Source organism: Eschrichtius robustus, chromosome 17 (assembly GCF_028021215.1).
Source record: "Eschrichtius robustus isolate mEscRob2 chromosome 17, mEscRob2.pri, whole genome shotgun sequence".
Classification (NCBI taxonomy): Eukaryota; Metazoa; Chordata; class Mammalia; order Artiodactyla; family Eschrichtiidae; genus Eschrichtius; species Eschrichtius robustus.
In genome coordinates this window covers 67,391,140-67,413,886 of record NC_090840.1, presented here as the reverse complement: position 1 = coordinate 67,413,886, position 22,747 = coordinate 67,391,140, and the positions used below count along the sequence as shown (strand labels likewise).

General features: G+C 34.8%; 1 protein-coding gene across 5 annotated transcripts in view; it reads left to right on the top strand.

Annotated features, from left to right (window-relative positions):
• Positions 1-22,232, top strand: part of TAF2 (TATA-box binding protein associated factor 2) — an 81,278-nt gene extending 59,046 nt beyond the window's left edge. For 4 of the 5 annotated variants that reach the window (XM_068525696.1, XM_068525697.1, XM_068525699.1 and 1 more), the window contains 5 exons: positions 5,401-5,630; positions 6,959-7,114; positions 7,607-7,712; positions 10,097-10,219; positions 20,789-22,232. In XM_068525696.1, the coding sequence (XP_068381797.1) occupies positions 5,401-5,630; positions 6,959-7,114; positions 7,607-7,712; positions 10,097-10,219; positions 20,789-21,051 (878 nt within the window). In that variant the 3' untranslated portion in view covers positions 21,052-22,232. The remainder of the gene's footprint in view (positions 1-5,400; positions 5,631-6,958; positions 7,115-7,606; positions 7,713-10,096; positions 10,220-20,788) is intronic. The other variant, XM_068525698.1, reaches the window with a different exon arrangement.
• Positions 22,233-22,747: the final 515 nt, after the last annotated feature.

Here is a 22,747-nt window from a genome sequence, read left to right as displayed (position 1 = left end):
TAAATAGTTTTATTTTTAGTTAAAAATATTACATTGTCCAGGGGCAATTCTTTTTAAAGGTTTCAAGCATTAATTTATTCACCAGTTATTTCTTGAGCACCTCCTGTTTGCCATTGTGCTATGTTTTTGCATACAAAGATGCCTTTTGCATTAACTCAGTATAATGGAAAGAGAGACATAGGAAAAGATAAACTATAATACAAACAGGTAGTTGCTAAAATATAGAGAAGAGCAAAATACCCTGGTCCCCTGAAGAACAGAACTATGAGCCCTGCCTGGAATGCTGGAATATTCATGGGGTGGTGATATTTGAGCCAGCTCTTGAGGAATGAATGGAAAAGAGTTTGTCATAGGAGAAAGACATTTTAGGTAAGAGAATTAATTATATGTAAAACCTTTGAGTTCTGAAAGGGTATTTGGAAAATAGTGAGTGTTACCTGGAAAGATAGATTAGGATCCAAAAGCAAAGGGCCTCAGGAATTTGTGTTTTATCCTATAGGCAGTGAGGAGCAGGTGGAATTATGACCTGTCTGACTTCTGTTAGCTGTATGTATTTTTTTGCACACTGAAAGAAATCATTTTCCTTTCCCAAAGAAAAATGTTTCAAAATTCAGAATATATGCGATCCTACCTTTTGTAGCTTTTAGGTAAAATACTGGATTATAGCTCAACATGACAGTAATTTTAAGAATTCATTAAAAAAATAAAAACCTAAGAATTAGAAATCTTTATTGGTGCTATTTTTTTTTAAGTCAGTATAGTGTTTATTTCCCAGTTACAACAACTGCAACAGGCGTAAAGTCATTCTTTATAAAATTCACAAATCAAAGTACTGAACATAAAATACAAAATTCAAAATTGTAATCACAGTAATAAAAAATGTTAATTATAATTTAGTAATTTGTTTAAAATAATTACACATCATTCTTCCATGGCAAATAAATTTATTACAGCAATTCCAATATTTATTTGTAACTGTGTCTCATCCTATAGAATTGGCCACTGGACTAGACTACATTTTTTGTAATACTGTAGACCTTAAATCATGTTTAATAGATTTTCAGTTTGAGAATACATTCTCCACTGGCACTGATATTGACAGAGTTACATGTAAACTGACAGCCAGATAAGTATTTGGAACTGTGCGCAGTAAATTAATGCTGCATGATGATGTCCCATCAATATGTTATCAATATGTTAGCATGTTCATCAGTAAATTTCAGTTGTAAATTTTTAGGTACTTGTACTAATTCATTTCTACAGATTTCAAAGTATATATGTCATCTAGAACAGAGGTCAGCTAACAGTGGCTCTGTGGCCAGATCTGACCCACCGTCTGTTTTTGTACAGCCCATAGGTTAAGAATGGCTTTTGCATTTTTAAATGATTGGAAAAAATGTTAATAGTATCTCATGACACCTGAAAGTTTTATGAAATTAAAATGTCAGCGTCCACCAATAAAATTTTATTGGAACACAGTCCTGCTCATTTGCTTACGTATTGTCTATGGCAACTTTTACACTACAGCATCAGAGTTGAGAAATTGAACAGAGACCAAAAGACCCACAATGTCTAAAATATTATATTTTAAAATGTAACTACTTTCTCTGGCCTTGCCTGCTTAACAATGCTTTTTTTTCCCCTTAAGATAATAAGCATTCATTGAAGAGATACTGTATCATCATGAAGGAAATTTTAGCCATTACTCCCAAGCTACTCTTCATTGTTTGGCACTTCACTGTAAGAATGACGTAAAAACATTTATGTAATTATTCAGAACACTGAAGGCTATTTATTTACATCATAACTTTTAATGTTTGGAAGTTTATAGCTGCGCTCTAGGGGGTAGAATGAAGGACTACTTAAAATTCGGTTCGGTAGGATTTGCCAGGTTTCTGAATAAGAAAATAAACAATTTTGATATTAACATCAGATTTCAAAGTTCCGCCCCTCTGTTTCTCTCTCCCCCAAACCCTTCCTCTTAGACATAGGAATGGTGGAAGAAAATGAAAACATTTTTATTAGACATAATTCATTTTTTTGTCAGAAATTATGCATTATGCATTATGCATATGCATTATGTAAACGCACACATGAATATATATGAAATTTGCTGTGTTTTTTTTACTTTAGTGTAAGATGGACAGAAAGATAGGACAGAACTACCATATGGCAGTCATACTTGTGTGGCCTAGCTGTACAAATTTTTAAGCTTCTGTCATCAATAAGGAGTGCTGGGTTTATTGAAAAATGTCCTGGGGAATTCCCTGGCAGTCCAGTGGTTAGGACTCTGCACTTCCACTGCAGGGGGCACGGGTTTGATCCCTGGTCGGGGAACTAAGATCCCGCAAGCCACAGGGCGCAGCCAAAAAAAGAAAAATGTCCTGAAAATGGTGGCTTTTAAAGTGAGCTTTCTTCTTTGGAGCTTTTTGGCTTGATCAGCTTTAATGTCAATTGCTTCAGAAAATGAAGTGATGGTCTTTTTTAAGATCAGATTTGTTATTTGGGGGATTTGTCTTTAGATACTTTGTGATTTGAATAGAGAACATCCACACTGAGCATTGTTCTTCTGATTCAGGTAAGCAGGGCTGGTCCCAAAGTATAACTGCTAATGAGACCAGAATGGACAGCATTTTTACCTGAGAGGAAAGAATAATGACTTGTTTTTTCGTATATATGAGCATTCCTTGCCATATAAGTGATTGTGTTGGGAGGGGTAGCTAGAAGATTAAAGAAGGGTCTTCAGAATGCTATCACTGAGGGTAGAAATCAGGAGCTCTTTCAGGGCTTATTTCCCAGAGAATTGGTTGATTTGGAATCATGGAATTTTAGACCTGAGAGGACCTTAAAGATTAAGTCAATTGCTCTCATTTTATGGCCTGGGCAGCTGAATTGCCCAAAATCACAGAGCTAACTAGTAAGTAAGCAGAAGTGTTTTTTCCGACTATATTCCACTATAAAGTGACAACCGTTTTAAGATTTTATTCCATGATTTTGAAACGTGATGTTCTCATTTTTTTTTTCTGTTTTATAATTTTAACAGAAGTACTGCTTATTTTTTTAGCTCCCTCTTATCAGCCTTAAATTGTAATATTTATAAGTCAGTTTTTTGTGAGAAAAAAACATTTAATCAAGGACTTCCCCCCAGGAACAGAAGAATAATGCTCATTCCTCCATACAAATTGAAGGTCTACCAAAACCTTTACAAATCCAAAACCAAAAAGCCCACATAGAAATAAAAAGTAACAAAAACCATATTCTAGAGGTTCAGTGCTTTTAGCAGCCTTCATACGCTGTGCTGCCTAACCATCCTTAGCTGACTTTCAAAAAACAAAACAACACCCTAGCTCATCAAAATATACATTACTTGCTTTTTAAAATTAAAATAATTTTTAAAGAAACATTTAGGAGTTCATACTCAGTTGCCTGACTTGTTTCAATGTCATCTACATTCTATAAAGATTCCAGGATCATTATTTGCAGTGGACATAATTGGGCAATACTGCTCTTCAAGGTTAAGCTTTATTCCAGTGTAAATGCACCCTAAGCCATTCTAGTTTCTTTACTGATAAAGTGCCTGAGATTCACTTCTTTTCTTGCTATACCCATGGATAGATAGATACAGGGCTAGCTGCTCTGGCAGGATCCCCTCCCTTTCCTGAGAGGGTTGAGCCCCTGCAGCCTTTGTAATAAAAGGCCCAGGAATCTGATACCTATCCTTTGTGGAACATTTACATATGTAAAATTCTTTGAGGAGAAGAATAATGAGTGCCTACAAAAAACTAGGCAATGTCAGTCCATTGAATTGTCCAAATATGGATATTCCAGAGAAGGAAATGGATTTCCAGTATAAAATCCTTACTTTCACTCTGTACTGTTCTTCCGATTTCTGGTTTCTCTGTAGTTTTTATGATATAAAAACTCGTACTTCTCGAGCTCCTGCCTCTTTCTCTTGCTTCCAGCAGTGTTATGTATCTGTTAACCTTATCACACAGTAGCAAAACTGAAGATGTCTCAAATAGGATTGATAGCTGTTTAATGGCATGCATAGCGCCTAGCAAGTGTGTAGTATATAGTAAGAACTCTGTAAATTAAAATTATAAATCCATGTGGATGTTCTTTGCACATAGTTAATATAATAGTTACCTATCTGTCAGAGTAAATCTTATCAAAATCGTACTTGATTACAATGTATTTACTTATTCTAATATTTGTTGTTGAAAACCACAAAGCTTAATATTTCTGCTGTCTAAAGTTTGCTGTAGCAACTTCTTTCCTTTCTGTTTCTCCTTTTTAAAACATTATGGTACCCGTTTGAAACCACATTTCTTGGCCAAAGTTAAGTATTTATATGGTTTATTTTTCTTATCCAGAAGAATATTTCTTATTCTCACATGTTTTAAATTCTCTAGGTCATTTTAGATTCTGCCTAGAAACCATAGAAATTATCTAAACCTAGATGATAATTTCACCTTGACACTTCTATTTGGTGGCAGTATCTACCTGGAGTGTTCCACTGGGGAAAAGAAGGCAAGTGAGGAAGAGTTCTGATGTCACTGTGCTCTGGTCTTTTATTGCTATAGGGTAAGGTATAATCTGAGACCAAAACCCGTATTTTGGAGATGAAGACACTGAGACTCATCAGAGAAATTGGAAAGTGTCTCTACTTTAAACTGAATTTCTACAGATGCAGTTTTCTTCTGGTCAATACATGTTTTATGACCTGTTGCCATCTCCGGGGTTTGCTTATTTTTGTTTTTTGTTTTTTTAAATAAATACCAACTGGAACAACACAAATATGAAGGTGTTTAGCAAAATAGTTTCCTTCTCTAAAGTCAAAGTTTAGAATTGTGTTATTTCAAATAGTTGTAGGGTTTCTTACTGTATTTAAAACCTGAAAGTAATAAATTTGAGGGTTAGGAGAATTTGTTCCCAGTGGTAGGGTTCATGAAGGCTCTTGGTGTGCCGTCTTCCTAACAAGCTATTAAAGAAGAAAATCAGACAAGATAAACGGAGAATGAATGAATGTGGAGCAGTTACCACGGAGGAGGAACTAAAAGGAGGATTTAGAGCCAGAAAAAACACTGTTTTGGGAATATTAGATTTATAACTATGTCTAATTTTTATTTTGTAGGAAGAATGAAAGAATAAAGTTTTTCCAGTTTAAGATTCATGATTTCATTTGAACATTTATTGTTTCTGTAACAGTTGTAGGTTCCCGTGTTATAAGAAGCGTCTTTAGAGTGGAGGGTTTGCCATCGGGGCCTAGGTCAATAGGTGGCTCCTTTAGGTATCATAACCCTCTAATCCCTTCCCTCTGTACAGGTTCTGGAATATTTTTAAAATGTATGGGTAAACATGTATGTTGACTTTTTATTATTACTATTATTTACTTCCTAGGTACTTCACATGACTGGCGGTTACGGTGTGGTGCTGTGGACTTGTACTTCACACTTTTTGGCCTCAGTAGACCTTCCTGCTTACCCTTGCCAGAACTTGGCTTGGTCCTTAATCTGAAAGAGAAAAAAGCTGTCTTGAATCCAACCATAATTCCAGAGGCCATAGCAGGCAACCAAGAAGCTGCGGTTAATCCAAGTAGTCACACACAGCTAGCTGGATTTCAGAACCCTGTAAGAATCACGTGTTATAGAAGGTGTAGTTTTATTATATAGAGCTCTGAAGAAGAGAATTGTTTCTTTTGAACTGGTGAATTTTAAAGCCACTAACAGCTTCTTGTGTCATTTAGAAAACTGCTAGCTGACATTAGTTTAGCACTTTACAGTTTATAAAGTGCTGCTGACAACTATTGATACGTAGCTGCACATAACAGACGACGTGCTGCTAGTCCGTTTTCTCCTTTTTTTGTGATGACAATGATTTTCTTGTACTCGAGCGTAGAATTTCTACTTGCAGTAGTAGAATATTGAAATGAATATTTAACCTGTTACATATTAACCTGTCTTGTCCATATATTGTAATGGCAAGCTGTTTGAACACAGGGCCTTGACTTTTCTTTTTTTTTTTTTTGCTACTTTGCATAATAGCACAATTCTAAACATATGAAAGGTGCCTGGAAAATGCTTATTGAATCAAATAAATAACAATGAATGGTCGGGTAAAAGCGTAATCTGCTGATTTTGGGAGGAGAGTATGCATTATATTTTTTAATTTACATATATGTGTATGTGTGCCTTTAGAAAAGCTTTTATTTCCAACTGTGCATTATGAAATTACCAAACTTTTTGTAGAAAGACCTTTAGGGTACATATCAATTATTTTACTGTAATTTAAAGAAAGTTTTCCAGAAATGATTTTCTTATTGATGACAAAATGTCCCCAGTACGTCAAGCTTCATTTTTCACCAATATTTAGACCAGATTACTTGCCTGGCAATTCCCTACTGGTGTTTTGACACTTTAAAATTCAAATTTCTCTTTATGCTAGTTAATAGTAGTCATTTAAAAGTACTTATCCACCTAGATTTTCTGAAATATAACCAGACTTATTTGTTATAAATTTAAAGTGTATCCTAGAGTTTGGGTTATGAAGAAGTAAGACACATCTTTTAAGAGAAAAAAAAAAAAAAAAGAGTCTCATTAAAGAGCTCTTTTATATCTGAATATTTATAAACCAGTGGAAATGAATATGTTTATAATTCTTGCCCATGTACGTTAAGTTATCCATTTTCATACTTGGAGTCTTTAGGATAAGAGAAGAAAATGACACCAAAAGATATATGCTTTGGGGAAAGCTTTAAAAGTTCACTTTACTATCTCCCTTCTCCCCCCAAAAAGACCAGCAGATAGGAAAAGGTGAGATTTATTTTAAGCCCATTGCTGATAACTTTTAGGCACTGGGCATGCTCTAATCTGCATGGTTGCTATAGGTATTAGTTTTCAGCTATAACATGAGCTACTTGTCTTCAGAAATCTAATTTTGATCTTGAATATTGCCACAGGAAGATGATCACCTTGCCAAGGAAGCATCATGTAATATATCAGCTCATCAGCAGGGAGTGAAGAGGAAGGCTGATACACCACTGGGGTCCCCACTAGAACCTGGTCAAATACTGGAGAAGAATGAGGATAGCAGTAAAGTCAAACTCAAAATCAGAGTAAGAAATACAGGTTAAACCTGTATTAACAGTGTAGGATATTCACCTTCTTGTAAATCTTTTTGAATACTTGCAATGGTTTTTCCTTAGCAGGAACAGTTGGGACAGACTGAATCATAAAAGAACTCAAATGTCCATCTAAGACATTCCAACCGATTGTTAAACTTATATTATCACATACTTCTTCTCTGTTTGGAGGAGGAACTGTGTGTGCACAATCTACCACAGCTCACTGTTTCTTCCCACAACATAGGAACAGATTTTAGTTGCTATTATATTTCCTGTAATTTCCAGTCAGCTTCTTTTGGAGGCTGAACCAAATAATCTTTTCTTTCTCTTAATACTTTTTGAGAAAAAGACTACTTTTCCTTTTAAGATTTTTTTGGGGGTATATCCTGTGGCCTTTCTGCTACCTTTCTTAAGAGCAAAAATCCAAACATAAAGTGATATAATGGCTCTTTTGCTCCTTTGTTTTGTATGTGTGTGTTTTAGTTTTCAAGCTCTCAAGATGAGGAGGAGATTGATATGGATACTGTTCATGATAGCCAGGCGTTCATTTCCCATCATTTAAACATGCTTGAAAGGCCGTCAACTCCAGGTAAGATATATTGCATTCACTGGGGTTGATGGAGAAAGTTCACACGATATCACTATTTTAAGGTGTGTTGCTTTATTTTGAAGGGAACAACTATGAAGTTTAGAGGAAGCCAGTATAAAATACTAGATTGTATCAGATTATAACACATATCAGCAAAGGAATAAAGTTTTTTAAAGTATTTTGTTTGATTTTCTACTTTATTGTGGTCCTTTTAAAATATTTGGCTTACTTCTGGATTTGTTTTTTCAAAAATCCATTCATCAGATTCCTCCCAATAGCTTTCATTTCTTTTTTTTGTTTTGTTTTTTGTAGTAGGCTTAACCTCAAAATAAAATACTAGATTTGTTTTTTTATAAATAATGTAACCATAATTATATACAAAACTTCTTGACTACAGTAAATGCAGCCTGTAACACAACTACTTTCTCTTCTTGACTGCCCGTTCCACATAATATTATGTCATATCATAGATTTTTGCATGCATCTCTCAAACATCATAATCTTTTCTTTTGAAAATGTTACCTGAGACAGTACTGAGTTGATACACTTGAATTTACCTTATTATTTCCCTGTGGGCAGGCATTTGTTTCCGATTTTAATTTTTTGCAAATAATTCTCTCTGAATATCTTCATACAAAAGCTTTTGTTTTTGTCAGATTATGCTCTTAGGATAAATTCCCCAAAATATATTTTTGGTGATTTTTTAGCTTTATTGTAAGATACTTACCTTTAGAAGATTTTCATAGCTCTTGATATTATTGCCATAATGCCCTTTGAAGAGATTATACCTAGTTCATGTCATCAGCATTTTAAAATTTTCAGGAATAAAGCTTTGATGTAACTTGCAAATACAGTAATAAAACAAATATCGGTGAACCTGCCACCCACCTTAACATGTATATTATACTCCATGCCGTGGCCTTTCACTTTATGCTTCTTCTCTGATTCTGTTCACCTGTCTTTGCATTACAAGTAAATAAATACTGTCTTGAATTTTTTTTTCTTTTTCTTAATCATTCTGTTGCTTTTTGTTACAGTATACCACATATATATATGATCTATATGTTTACTTGCCCTTAGTTTTTGAATTATATGAAAATGGTATGATACTCAGTATGACTTGGTCTTCTTCACTCAACATTTTGCTGCCAAAATTCATCCATATTGATCCATAGGTGTAATTCATTAATATTTATTTATCATTTTTATATCTCATGGTACTATTTTATTGTCAATGTAATAACTTAAAAGATACTTATTAACTATAAAATGATAATTCAAGTTTATAATGCATTTCTTTTATTATGAATATGACTATTTTTCTTTTTTACGGGGGAGGGACTGTTCCTGTTTCTTTTCACTGGAAAATCCTATTTATACTTCATGCTGCTTGTGGTTATCTTTTGTGACCTTTACATTTGAAAAAGGTTTTTTTTTTTTTTTTTAAACATGCTATATTTGTGCAAGTCTCCCTTACCTACCTTGGTCTGCTTTTTGTTTGTTTGGCTTTTTGTTTAATTTTATTTGTGAGACCTAAAGTACTTTTTACTATCTAGTAATCTAGGATGAGCTAGTAGAATTTGAAAACTGGCATCAGGTAGAATATGCACCTAATTATCTTTGAAAACTGACAGGTCGTGAATTCTTTGGCTTTTGTAATTGTAAGAGATCTTAACAGTTATTTATCTATTCTGTCAATTTTACAGATAAGGAAATTTAAGCAGAGAGATATTAAATGACTTACCCTAAATGACACACTCAAGTAATAGCCAACTCAGTGCTAGACCCAAATCCTCGAACTTTTCCATGTGACAAATGAAATTGAGGCACAAAAAAATAAATGTCTTACCTGGACTGTATATCTAATTTGTGGATAATTTGGAATTAGAACCTGGGTCTCCTGATAACTACAGTGCTGTTCACGTTATACCATTAAAACGTTCCTGTTTTAAATATCTTCTGTAATCCCTAAATTATTTTGATCTATTTGTTGAGTAAATATTATAATAGAATTTATTAATAAGTTTTGGGGGGAGCAGGCATGCTTTACTATATGCAAAGTTCCACATAAATAATAAAAAACATGACATAGTTCTGCTCCAAAATATAGACTCCAATTTATATGTTCAGCAGTCGAGTCAGGTAAACTGTCTTTCTTGAATGTGTGTTTTTCTCAGACTTAAGTATATTGGAACCATGACAAAGAAGTAAATCAAATGCGGGATCTTCAGTACTTTTAAAAAGTAGTATTCTTTTTATTATTGGAATTTTACTGTTGAACTGATTCTGGCTTTAAGGTTAACTTATAAAAACCTTCAGACTGTTTTCTTCTTTTGGGAAACAAAGAAATAAATCCCTGTTTTCGCTCTTCTTTGGCATTTTAGGACTCTCTAAATATCGGCCAGCCAGCTCCCGATCTGCTTTAATCCCCCAGCACTCATCAGGTTCTGATGGCACACCCACCACAAAACCCCAGTGGAATATGGAACTTGCACGAAAGGGAACAGGTGAAATTATTATTATCATTGCTGTTGTTATTTTGCTCAAGAACGAATCTATTAACTTCATAAAATTTCTTTATCAACTTAAAGAATACATTAAAAACTACAGATCTCAGGACTTGCTTTTCTTGTAGCACATTGACTCTATATTATCTGACATAAAGACTTTTTTTTCAAATGTAAGCTACATATATTATTATTTTTTATTGAGGTACAGTTGATTTACGATGTGTTAGTTTCCGATATACAACACAGTGATTCAGTTATACATATGTGTATATATATATATATTCTTTTTCAGATTCTTTTCCCTTATAGGTTATTACAAAATATTGAGTATAGTTCCCTGTGCTATACAGTAGGTCCTTGCCGGTTATCTATTTTATATATAATAGTGTGTATATGTTAATCCCAAACTCCTAATTTATGCCTTCCCCCCTTTTCCCCTTTGGTAACTGTAAGTTTGTTTTCTTTGTGGGTCTATTTCTGTTTTGTAAGTAAGTTAATTTGTATTGTTTTTTTAGATTCCACATATAAACAAATATCATATGATATTTGTCTTTGTCTGGCCTACTTCACTTAGTATGATAATCTCTAGGTCCATCCATGTTGCTGCAGATGGCATCATTTCATTCTTTTTTATGGCTGAATATATACAGTATTCCATTGTATATATACACCACACTTTCTTTATCCATTCATCTGTCACTGGTCATTTAGGTTGCTTCCATGTCTTGGCTATTGTATTTAAATAGTGCCACTATGAACATGGGAGTGCACGTATCTTTTCGAATTATGTTTTTCTCCAGATATATGCCCAGGAGTGGGATTGTTGGATCATATGGTAACTCGATATTTTTAGTTTTCTAAGGAACGTTCATACTGTACTCCTTAGTGGCTGCACCAATTTACATTCTTATCAGCAGTGTAGGAGGGTTCCTTTTTCTCCACACCCTCCAACATTTATTATTTGTAGACTTTTTGATGATGACCAGTCTGACTGGAGTGGGGTGATACCTCATTGTAGTTTTGATTTACATTTCTCTAATAGTTAGTCATGTTGAGCATCTTTTCATGTGCCTGTTGGCCATCTGTGTGTTTCTTTGGGGAAGTGTCTATTTAGATCTTCTGCCCATTTTTTGATTGGGTTGTTTACTTTTTTGGTATTGAGCTGTATGAACTGTTTGTGTATTTTGGAAATTAATCCCTTGTCAGTCGCATAGTTTGCAAATATTTTCTCCTATTCTGTAGGTTGTCTTTTCATTTTGTTTATGGTTTCCTTTGCTGTGCAAAAGCTTTTAAGTTTCATTAGGTCCTATTTGTTTATTTTTATTTTTATTTCCATTACTCTAGGAGACGGATCCAAAAAGATATTGCTACGGTTTATGTTCAGAGAGTGTTCTGCCTATGTTTTCTTCTAGGAGTTTTATAGTATCCAGTCTTACGTTTAGGTCTTTAATCCATTTTGAGTTTATTTTTGTTTATGGTGTTAGAGAATGCTCTAATTTCATTCTTTTACATGTAGCTGTCCAGTTTTTCCAGCACCACTTATTGAAGAGACTGTCTTTTATCCGTTGTGTATTCTTTCCTCCTTTGTCATAGATTAATTGACCATAGGTGCATGGGTTTGTTTCTGGGCTTTCTATCCTGTTCCATTGGTCTGTTTCTGTTTTTGTGCCAGTACCATACTGTTTTGATGACTATAGCTTTGAAGTGTGGCCTGAAGTCACGGAGCCTGATTCCTCCAGCTTCGTTTTTCTTTCTTAATATTGCTTTGGCTTAAAGACTTTTAAATTAGGCTTTTTGCTATTTCAAAAGTAATATACTCCTATTGTATAAAACTTTGAAATAACAGAAAAGTAGAAAGGAGGGGAAAAAAAGCATCCCCTATTGTGCCGTTTAAAGATACCCATTATATTAACATTTTGATCTTTCCTTGCAGTGCTTTTTCTAAGAATACTGTAATATGAAAAATGTCAGCCTCAGTAGCAAGTGTGAAATCTGTACCTTCATACTTTTATCAAATATAAAAATCAACTACTTACTTCCCTCTCAGCCTCCCCCTGACAGGTTTACAATTGGTCATTCATGATCAATCATGAAGACTTGATGCTATATATACCTAGAAAACTAACATATTTTGTCTTTTAAATTTATTTCATACTAGTTGGGCTTAAGTTTATGAAAGATAATTCAGTTCAGATGTGACTGTTACCTATTTTACTATTCTACATTGTCTTCTACTTACCCTGTTCTTCTTTTGCTTAGAAGATTATAATCCAAATAAAGAGTGAACTTGTGATGCTGATGAACAAAGATTCAGTCTTCAAGTTTTGGAGGGACAGGGAGTGAAAAACAAGATACATAAGCAAAATCATTTTTAAAGAATACTTCTTCCAGAAGTCATTAGTCAGGCTTTAAAATTCCAACTGATGGATTTTGTTTATATAAACCATGTTTTTATCATATAAACAAAAGAGTAACTGTTTAATGATTTGAGGAGCTTAGGGATCAGCCGTGATTAGTAGGAGACTTTGAACAAAAGCAACACCTCAAAATATTTTGGTATTGAGACCCCAGACTGTTGGTTGCTTGTATCTGTGTGCTTTATGCATTTATTGTAACAGATTCTCACAAAATATATTCCAGAAAGAAGTCAGCTGGAGACTTTAGCACTTAACTTTAATAAGTGAATTTTGACATTTCTCGGCCCTTGCCGATTTTGTATTCTCTGTTTTTGTTTTGGGATTTGGTGTAAATTTGCTTTATTATCATTATACTTATTAAAACTTTTTCAGACACGAAAAGTTTTCTACATCTTTTAAAATTATAAAGCATAGGGCATTTCAAACCTCTTGACATAGTTTGAGAGTGATGCTTCTGCCTATCTTCCATGCCTTTAAAAAAAAGTAAATTCTGTCTAAATTCCAGCAGTCAAATAAATTCTTGTTCCAGTAAAAATTCTGAGTATGTTTGTTTGGTTTATCCTAGTGATGTGGCACACTAACATATGTATAGAAGCAAATCTTAACACCTTTTTGTGCCCACCAGTGTGCCTTTGTTTCATATTGCTTTAAAAATTACATTTTTACTTTTTTTGGAATCTCTTTACTGTCTTATAGTTCTCATGGCATCATATGGGAAGACTGGGGAGGAGATAAAGGGGTAGTGGTAGGGAATAGGAAAACATTAACATTTTAGCTTTGGTTGCTTCAGTGTAGGGCCCTTTTATGTCACGAAGTAAATTGTATACCAGTATATTATATAGACTGATCTGTAAAACTTAATTTTGAATATATTCTTTAATGTGCCTTTGTAATCTCCCTTAAATGTAATTATGCTGTCCAGTACCCTATGACCACTGAGCAAGTCTTAAAATTCAACATTGTCATTATTAGAATTTAGAAAACATTCGTTTTACAAATGGTAGTGTTCCAAAAGTTTATTTATACATGTATTTATTTTGGAATTCTGAAAACAGTTTTCCCGTAGAGTATTGTTATATTTGATAAGTAGCTTTCCCAAACTAGCCAACAAAAACCCTTTTTAACTTATACTATACTGAAGAATAGAAGTATCAAACCTAACCACTGTGTGTAACAGTATTTCTAAGAGAAAGGGCACTAAGAGCTCTATATTTTGGGATGTTGGAAGTACAACTTTAACCTAACCCAGGTAAAGTTGGCAGTAAAACAGGAACAGAAGCTGGGATCTCCTGCTGTGGTAGCTACCTTGGCCTGGGGTTGAGAGTTGGGGGTTCTGGAGAAGAGGCATAGAATAGTGGTAAGGGAAGCTGTGATCTCTCTTAAACCTCTAGGGATTCTAGATTAAAGTTCACAGGTGGGTTTGAGGGGCCTTATTGAAGCTCATCCAACTGAGGCATCTTTTATTTGGCTGTAGAATTCTTACAAAAATTTTTGAAGTAGTTGACTAAAAATGAAGAGACTACAAATAAAGATTTGGATTTCCAGCTTCTCTTGAAAAAGAGTTAACTGAGAGGCCCTCTTAGGCAGGGATGTGCTTTCCATCCCATTGATTCCTTCTGTGTTTGCACCCGGTAGTCTGCTTACTCGTTTATGCTGTCTCCTTAGGTTCAAGGCTTTTGAGTTTGAGATCCCTGGTGTTTTTTTCATGTGCTGAGATGAAGTCTGAGATGGCTCCCTCAGAGCCAGCATGCAAGATGGCAGTTGAGAACTGGAATGTGTTGCAGACATCATCTGGGAGGGATGGACACCATTAAGTAGAGGATAGGTCATGGTTTACTTTCTAACACCCCACCAGTTTTCTCTTTCCTTGCATATGATAGTGAGAGGCATATTTTAGGGTAGGGATGATATGTGTTTGATAGGTTAAGCCATTTGGGATAAGAAAGGAGAAGCGGCAGGGATATTTTCCTTCATTGCTTAACTTTCTCCTTCCCCTGAGTTAAGGAAGGGAATCCGGAGAAAGGGCTGCGTGGGTCGTATGGTGTGATGGGTTGAGCATACCACGTCCTCTCCTCTCCCACCGCTGCAGTGCCTGAGGCTGCTGGTCTGTCTCCCAGGTTGCTGCGGGGATTGCAGGGATGAGAGGAGGGGAGGAGTGGAAGGAACAGGAGCGGAGGGAGATCCCTAGTGGTTTCTGTGGGGAAGAAAAGAAGAGTTCCTGCAGCTGCCCAGCTAGGGCTGCTGTACTATGTAACGAATTCTTGCCTAAGTCAGAAAAGCACTATTCTGGTATAGAAATCTGTTTAAAAAAAAAAAAAGCTAGAGTTCTTTCTTTTGAAAGTCTAATATGAAAAAGACTTTGATATTTTTCTTTAAATTATAATGATATAATTCTACACTTTATTTTTTTTTTGATCTAAAGAAACTGAAGAACAGACTTCACACGTTTCCTAATAGAAACTGCACGTTTTGTGTTAAATTTAAACGTATACCTAGTGCGATAAATTTAATAGAATTAGCAGGTTACTCACTGTTATCAGCACTTTTATCAGATGGACCCGAAAGCTTCCACATTAGGTGTGTATTAAGTACCCCTTTCTGTTTGTTTTGCATTTGTTAAATTGACTGCAGCTAACCCTTATCCATAGTGAATTCAGTAGGTCTCTAGGAAAGATTTTATGTTAGATAGAACAACAAAACTGAACATCTGTTTTGTTCTTTCCCTATAACATGAAATAGGCAAATCATAATATTGTGAATTACTTTTATCTCCTTTTCTTGATATATCTCCTATCTGCAATAGAGACATATATTTTGGGTCACTAAAAGTGCTTTCATTAGTTTTATTATTTTTTTTTTTTTAATTTTTGTTTTACATTGGAGTTTAGTTGATTTACAGTGTTGTGTTAGTTTCAGGTGTACAGCAAAGTGATTTAATTATAAAAGGGCTTTCATTAGCTTTAAAATGAGTAGCACCTAACCTTTGGTGGGCCTCAATTTCCCAGGCATCTTGTAAACCCCTAAAATGATATGTGGGATTATGCATTGTGTCACGGGGATGGTAATGTATGCATTTTTCTCAATAGAGATTCTATAGATGACCTCATTATGCTAGTGTGAAAGTAAGCTCATATGTGTCCCAAATCTTACTGTTATACAGGTCCACATGAGAGGGAAATTGTACTTTATAATCACCTTGAATTAGACCTGGTAAAAATTATTCAGGAAAGAAATTAAACAAATAAAAAATATATATTGTCTATAATAAATGAAAACTTACGAGCTAAAGGTTAGTGGTGATGATAGGGTAACATTAGGTTTTATTAGATGTTCTGTTGTTACAAACACTATTCTAATGAATATTTTTGTATATGTTTCTTTGCACTTATGCATGAGCACGTTTGTGGGATATGTTTCTAGAAATGAACTTTCTAATTTAAAAAATATGAGCATTTAACATTTTCACGGATAGTGCCAATTTGCATTAACTTCTCCTTTTTAAAAAACACTTTTATTATAGAAAACTGTGAAGTAGTCAGACTAGTATAATGAACCCCCATGTATCCATTATTCAGATGCAGAAATGATCAATCAGCTCATGGTCAGCCTTGTTTTTTATCTATACCCTTTCCCATTTCCACCTTTCTGAATTATTTTGAAACAAATCCCACGTATCATTTTATGCATAGGTAATTTCGTGTGTATCTCTAAGAGATAAGGACTTTAAAAAGTCATAACCACAATAATATTCTTGTACTTTAAAAAATAAATGGTTTTTTCATATCATTAAATATACAGTCACTGTTTACATTTCAGTTGAATCATAAATGCCATTATTTTTATTTTAATTTTTAACAATTTATTTATTTGTCTGAATCACTGTCCACATAGGGCCTACACATTGCAGTTGGCTGATAATATCCTTTACATCTTTTAAAATTAAAAGTTTCCAGTCCATTCTTTTTTCCCCTTTACAATGTTATAAACTCCAGGGTTTTGATCTGTAGTTTTCAAGTCTGTATTTTGCTAATTGTATACCTGTGGTGTAATTAACATGTTAGAGTCCTGTGTATTTCCTTTAAATTTGTAATTATATCTAGAAACTTAATTGGATTCAGGTTTATAGATGGTAGTGTGTTCTTCCATCTAGAAGCATACAATGTCTGGTTGACTCTTTCATGAGGTTAGCCACTAAGGTGTTCAAGGCCTGGATCCATTAATTCATTAAGGGTTACAAGATGGTGATATTCTAATTCATCTTTCTGTTTTTATTTATAAGCTGATTATTTCTATAAAGCTAACTTCCCCCTCACCTGCTGTTAGCCATTGGTATAGATCATATAGCAAAAGAAAGATAAAGACTTGATTCTCTCTATGTATTTAATAATTTTCAAAATAATAAGTTGGCTAGCATCCTCCAGTGGTGATCAGTCAGTTCTAGTCCATCACAGTTATTGTCTTTAGCAATATTCAGATTTTCCCAACTTTGATTGGTGAGAACCTCTTGACTCTTGAGTTCTTGAGAAGGCTTTAAACTTCCTTTCTACTATTATACCAGATGTTTCAGGCTCATCTTGTAAATATTCTAGCCAGACCTGGAATCAGCCATTTGTCCTAGGAGTCCTGGTTTCTAACACCTTTATCCTTGGATCTAGCCAATCCATTGTCTTCTTAATAGACTTCATACAAATCAAGAGAAATGCAAGAATTCTAATGAGTATATCTTGAATGCAAAGTGTAAGACCGCTAGACAAGAGATTGAATTTACTTTTGAAGTGGCTATTAGTATTCCTTGGAAAAGAGTACACTCAGTTGTATACTTGGCAGTTGCCTCTACTGGGAAGTACAGTTTCTAGTATAATCGTTGGCTTTTCTGCAATCCAAGTAGGTGTTTAGGATTAGATGATGAAATTTCTCTCAGTGCAGAAAAGGACCTCAGACTCCCAATAGTGCAGACAGCCAATTGGAAAGCTGCAAAGTCTGTTGATGTAGACTGACTAAATAATGAGATAGGAGTTAAAGGAATTTGTTTATGAAGCTCTATTACTTCTCCTTGTCACTTGGCTATACTCTGTTAGGTAGGGACCTATATTCCCATATTTATAGAATCGAGAATATATTTTTATAGTTCATTTAAAATATAAATTAAAATTATATAGTGGCATATTTAACTTAACTATAAATCAGATATCTCTCAAATGTTTTCTTTTTCTGAAGAATATCTGGGCACCAATTATTGCAAAAGATACAGAGTCCCCAAACTAGCTTATATATATAATCTCTCTCTCTTTTTTTTTTTTTTTTTACATTACTGTTAGTGTTAGCTTTACCAAAAAATCATGAATATAAAAAATGTAATTTTGCAGTAGTAAAATGTGAATAATTCTTGCAAACAGGAACTTTAACACATTCGCTTGTTCTAAAATATTGGAACAGTGCCTGACACAAAGAAGGTACAGTAGTCCATACCAGTTTAATGAATGGTCTGTAGTAGTTTCTGTACTTTATTCCTCTCTCTTCAAAATCAGTGACCTTCAAAATGCATTTAGTTTGACTAAGGTCACCTGACATCCTATTTAAAAAGAAACACAACAGTTGCATGATTCTGTTGTGTTAATTCATTCATTTAGCAGGTTTTGGGGAGGTGGAGGTATGAGGATGCTAGGTGCTGTGCAGTACGCTGGGATACAAAGACGATGCCCTGTCCTTAAGGAGCTATGAGTCTAATGGCAGAGACCCCAGGATGAAAACATGTGCGACAGTGTGCACCACGCCATGTGCAGATGAGCAGAGTGCTTGTGGGCACAGACTCTGGAGTTCAGGCTCTTTGGTTTCGTAGCTCAGATTTGCCATTACCACCTTGGGCAAGTCACGTAATTTCTCTGTGTCTTAATTTCCTCGTCTGTATTACGTTGTGGGAACTAATTCTTTTTGGGCAGTTTGGGGAAAACTTCCTCAAAAATGACATTTAAGCTGTTTTAAATTAATAAGAACCTAAAATGTTATTTTCTTTTCCTTTCTCCTCCTTTAGGTTACAGTTTAAACATAACTTCCTTGGAGAAGTTTGTCTTTGAGTCCCACTGCCCCACTAATTTAAGTCTCCTCTTGTGCTCCTGTTTCACTCTGTGTTTTGTCTTTTTATTAATCAGGAGTACTTATTCAATTTCGTTCTTCTTTTGCTACTTTGTAAGCTCCAGGAGAACTGAGATTTCTCCAGTTTATCCCTATTTTCCCAGTTCCCATGTAGTTCCTGATGTTTGTAAATGAATGTGCAAGTCAGACAAGAAATAAGGGAAGGGCATTCCAAGCATAGGAACAGCACTTACAAGTACACAGAGTTACGAAAGGGCTAGTCTGGAATATATATAGAAGGGAATAGTGGAAGATAAGATAAATTCAAGACAGATTGTAAGCTGTCCTTAAAATTAGTGGTGAAAGTGATTTTTAGAAAACTTCTATGGTGATGCTTGTTTTGGTAAAAACATGGCTTGGGGCCGGATTGGATCAAAATCAGCACTGAGAATTTACGTTGTAAAAAGGAAAAGAAACAACTGCATTAAAGTCCATTTTAGTGAAAAGCTTGTTTTTTTGACTACTCTGAATAAAAAATATGTATTTTTTCAGAAATTGCTGCACTGAAGTCTAAGGATTTTGTTCTGCCAGTAGAACTACCTGAGTTTTTAAACAGTCATGATCAGCTTTGTTTTTAGGAAGATAACTATGCAGCAGGGCCTCTGAACATCAACACTGTTGACATTTTTGGCCATGAGAATTCTTTGCTCTAGGGGGCTGTCCTGTGTGTTGAATGGCAGCATCCCTAGCCTCTACCCACAGTCAGGCTAACACTTCCTCCCCCCACCCCACCCTAATCGTGACAACAAAAACGTCTCCAGACATTGTCAAACAACCCCTGGGGAAAAAGTTGCCCCTGGTTGAGAACCACTGCTGTGCAGCTATGTAAAGTGTGGATTCAAGTGTTAAGACACTTCAGGCAAAGAAACCAGTTAATAGGAGACTAGTACTGTGATCCAAATGAGATGAGGTGGTCTGAATTAGTACAGTTGCAGGCGGGATAGAGAGGCAGATTAAAGAGATTCCTGTAAGCAAGAATAAACAAGATTTGGTAAGCAGCTAGATCTGGAAGGGAGGGCACCTGAGATGATTCTTAAATTTTTTTCTTAGTTGGCTGCATGTAAAGCAGTGCCATTAACCTAGAGTAATACAGAGAGAGAATTCTCTGGGTATGGCCCAAGAATTGTAGGGTATGGAGGAAGCAAGAAATTCCTGTACACTAGAGTCTGAGAACTACTCACTATTATAGATTCCTAGGCTGATAGAACATTGGAAATGGAAAGAACCTTCAAAGACATTTGATCCATTTCTAGGTGAGATAAAATACATGCTGAAGTTTTTGGTTTGCCATTGCATCTAAGTTATATTTATACTATACTGTAGTCTACTAAGTGTGCAATAGCGTTGTGTCTAAAAAAATGTACATACCTCAGTTAAAAAATGCTAACCATCATCTGAACCTTCAGCAAGTCATAATCTTTTTGCTGGTGGAAATATTTTGAAATATTGCAAAAATTACCAAAATGTGACAGAGTGACTAGAGGTGAGCAAATGCAGGTGGAAAAATGGTTCCAATAGACTTGATCGAGGCAGGGTTGCCACAAACCTTCATTTGTAAAACGCGCAGTATCTGCAAAGTGCAATGAAACGGAACTATGCCTGTAGTGCTAATCTCCCCCCCACCCGAATACCATAGAGCAGAACTGTGGTTAATGAGCTAAGTTTTCATTGACCAATGTCAGTCTTAATCTATAGTCATTGTCACTTCATAGTACTTTAAATTATTGAATATTAATTTTTAGAAGATGGTTGGATAAAACACTGGTATATGTCATAATCTGTATAGACTACAAGGGATTGAAATATTCACTTCCTGGTCACAATGCTGAAAACTTACCTTTGTGTAACTAATTGGATGTCTTACTTGGATACTTCTCCCATTCCTAATTTTTTTCATGGAAGTGATAAACACTTGGGAATCCATTGTCTTTTCTATACTGTCACCAACTCCCTCTTACTTTCATTTCACTTTCCTTGTTATTAACAGGAATTCATTTGGGTGTTTTTAATCTTGAAGGTAAAGAACAATCACCTTTGGAGATGAGTATGCATCCAGTTGCAGCAGCTCCACTCTCAGTATTTACTAAAGAATCTACGTCCTCCAAACACAGCGACCACCATCACCACCATCACCATGAGCACAAGAAAAAGAAGAAGAAGCACAAACATAAGCATAAGCACAAGCATAAGCATGATAGTAAAGAAAAGGACAAGGAGCCTTTCACTTTTTCCAGCCCCGCCAGTGGCAGGTCTATTCGTTCTCCTTCTCTTTCAGACTGAGAAGGGGACAAAGGAGACCTTTTCCTCAGTGTTCAGAAGAATATATGTAACTAAAGCTTTGTCAGCTATAAAGAATGATAAAAGGAAAAAAAAAAATAGTTGCCTCCCATAGAGATTCAAGTTCTAAACATTTGATTTACATTATTTATACAATTGAAATCTAATTAGGAAAACGTGTTTTATAGTTCTGAGTAAACCATTTCATCCTGTTTCCTCCTTAAAATACACACACACACACACACACACACACACACACACACACACACACACACACACAGAGCAAACCCTTTCATAAGGCCCTCATATCCACTGGCAGTCCCCATTCACATCATGATCTCCATGTGTACTGCCAAAGTCAATTATGTTTTAAAGCCTTTGATGGATGTTATAGGGCAAAGTTATGTTTTAAACAGAAGCTACAGCCAAATCTGTGGTAAAACCACTGTTTCCAGTGAAATATTGTATAACACCATTTGGAACTACTGAAAGACAGAGGCTTTTCTATAGGAATCTTCTCTATTACATATTTTTTTGCGTGTTAACCATATAAACTAAGCATCAGAATTCATAAGAATACATGATGTTTTCTTTTGCCCTAAAATACTGAAATTTTCAGAAGCAGCTTTAAAAAGAAATTTGGATAACTTTTTTGATAGCACATTTGGTGATTATGATGTTGGAATTTAACAGAACTATCAAATCCGCAGTTCTCAAATCCAAATGTTTAAATTTTAAGTTCCTTTTTTCACTAAGTATAAGTGAATACATTCATATGTAGAATATGTTTGCCAAATGTGGGCAATTTATATGCCCAATACATATTCTAAAATTATTTCTCTAAGTATGGTACCTTAAAAAGGTGTTTATATACTGTTTATTAACTTGGACATAGACAGTTTGGCTCTCATGTGAGTATACCAGAAGCATTTAAAAACATACGAAATGTTTTGGTTTCATACTTCAATAGTTTGTATGTTTGTGTGTGTTTATTTTTATTTCTAAATTTACCATGTGCTTTATTGTTTGTTTTAAAATGTTATTCATACCTGTTCTATTTTTATCATTTCCCTTATCATTAGAAAGTTGGACAAAATACTTCTTCCCAGAATAGATGTTTCAAAGGGATCCAGTAACGTTGGACTTTTGAATATACTTGTTTAATAAATAACTTTTTAAATTGATCATTCTGCCTTTGTATTTCCTTACATCTTTTGTTGCCTTTCTCTTTGTGTGTGTATGTAATACACCTGTTCACAAAGTTTGAGGAGAGCTTTGTGGATAAGCAGGATTTGAGCTGGCCCTGTTAGGAAGAGTGATTTCAGTAGGCAGATGGGGTAAAGTTCTCTCAGCAGAAGAAACAGTATTTTCAAAAGTATGGAGGAAAGCAAGGACATAGTCAGGAATTGTAAAACAGTGCATTTGGCCGAGAGTGTAAGTGCAAAGGGTGTGTGATCAGACCTTGAAGAGCCTAAATGGCAGTTATTTAAATATTCCTATTAACTGAGTGTTGGCCAACTGAAATTATTTCTGGAAGAAGGAATATTTTTTATTACAGTGTTTAGTGATACCATCTATAGAATTCTCAACTTTGAAAATAGTAAGGATAAATTTCAAGATAATTATGTATTGTCTGAAGACAGTGATGAATAATAGCTACCTACGTAATTTAAGCACCTCTTGTATATCAAGCATTGTA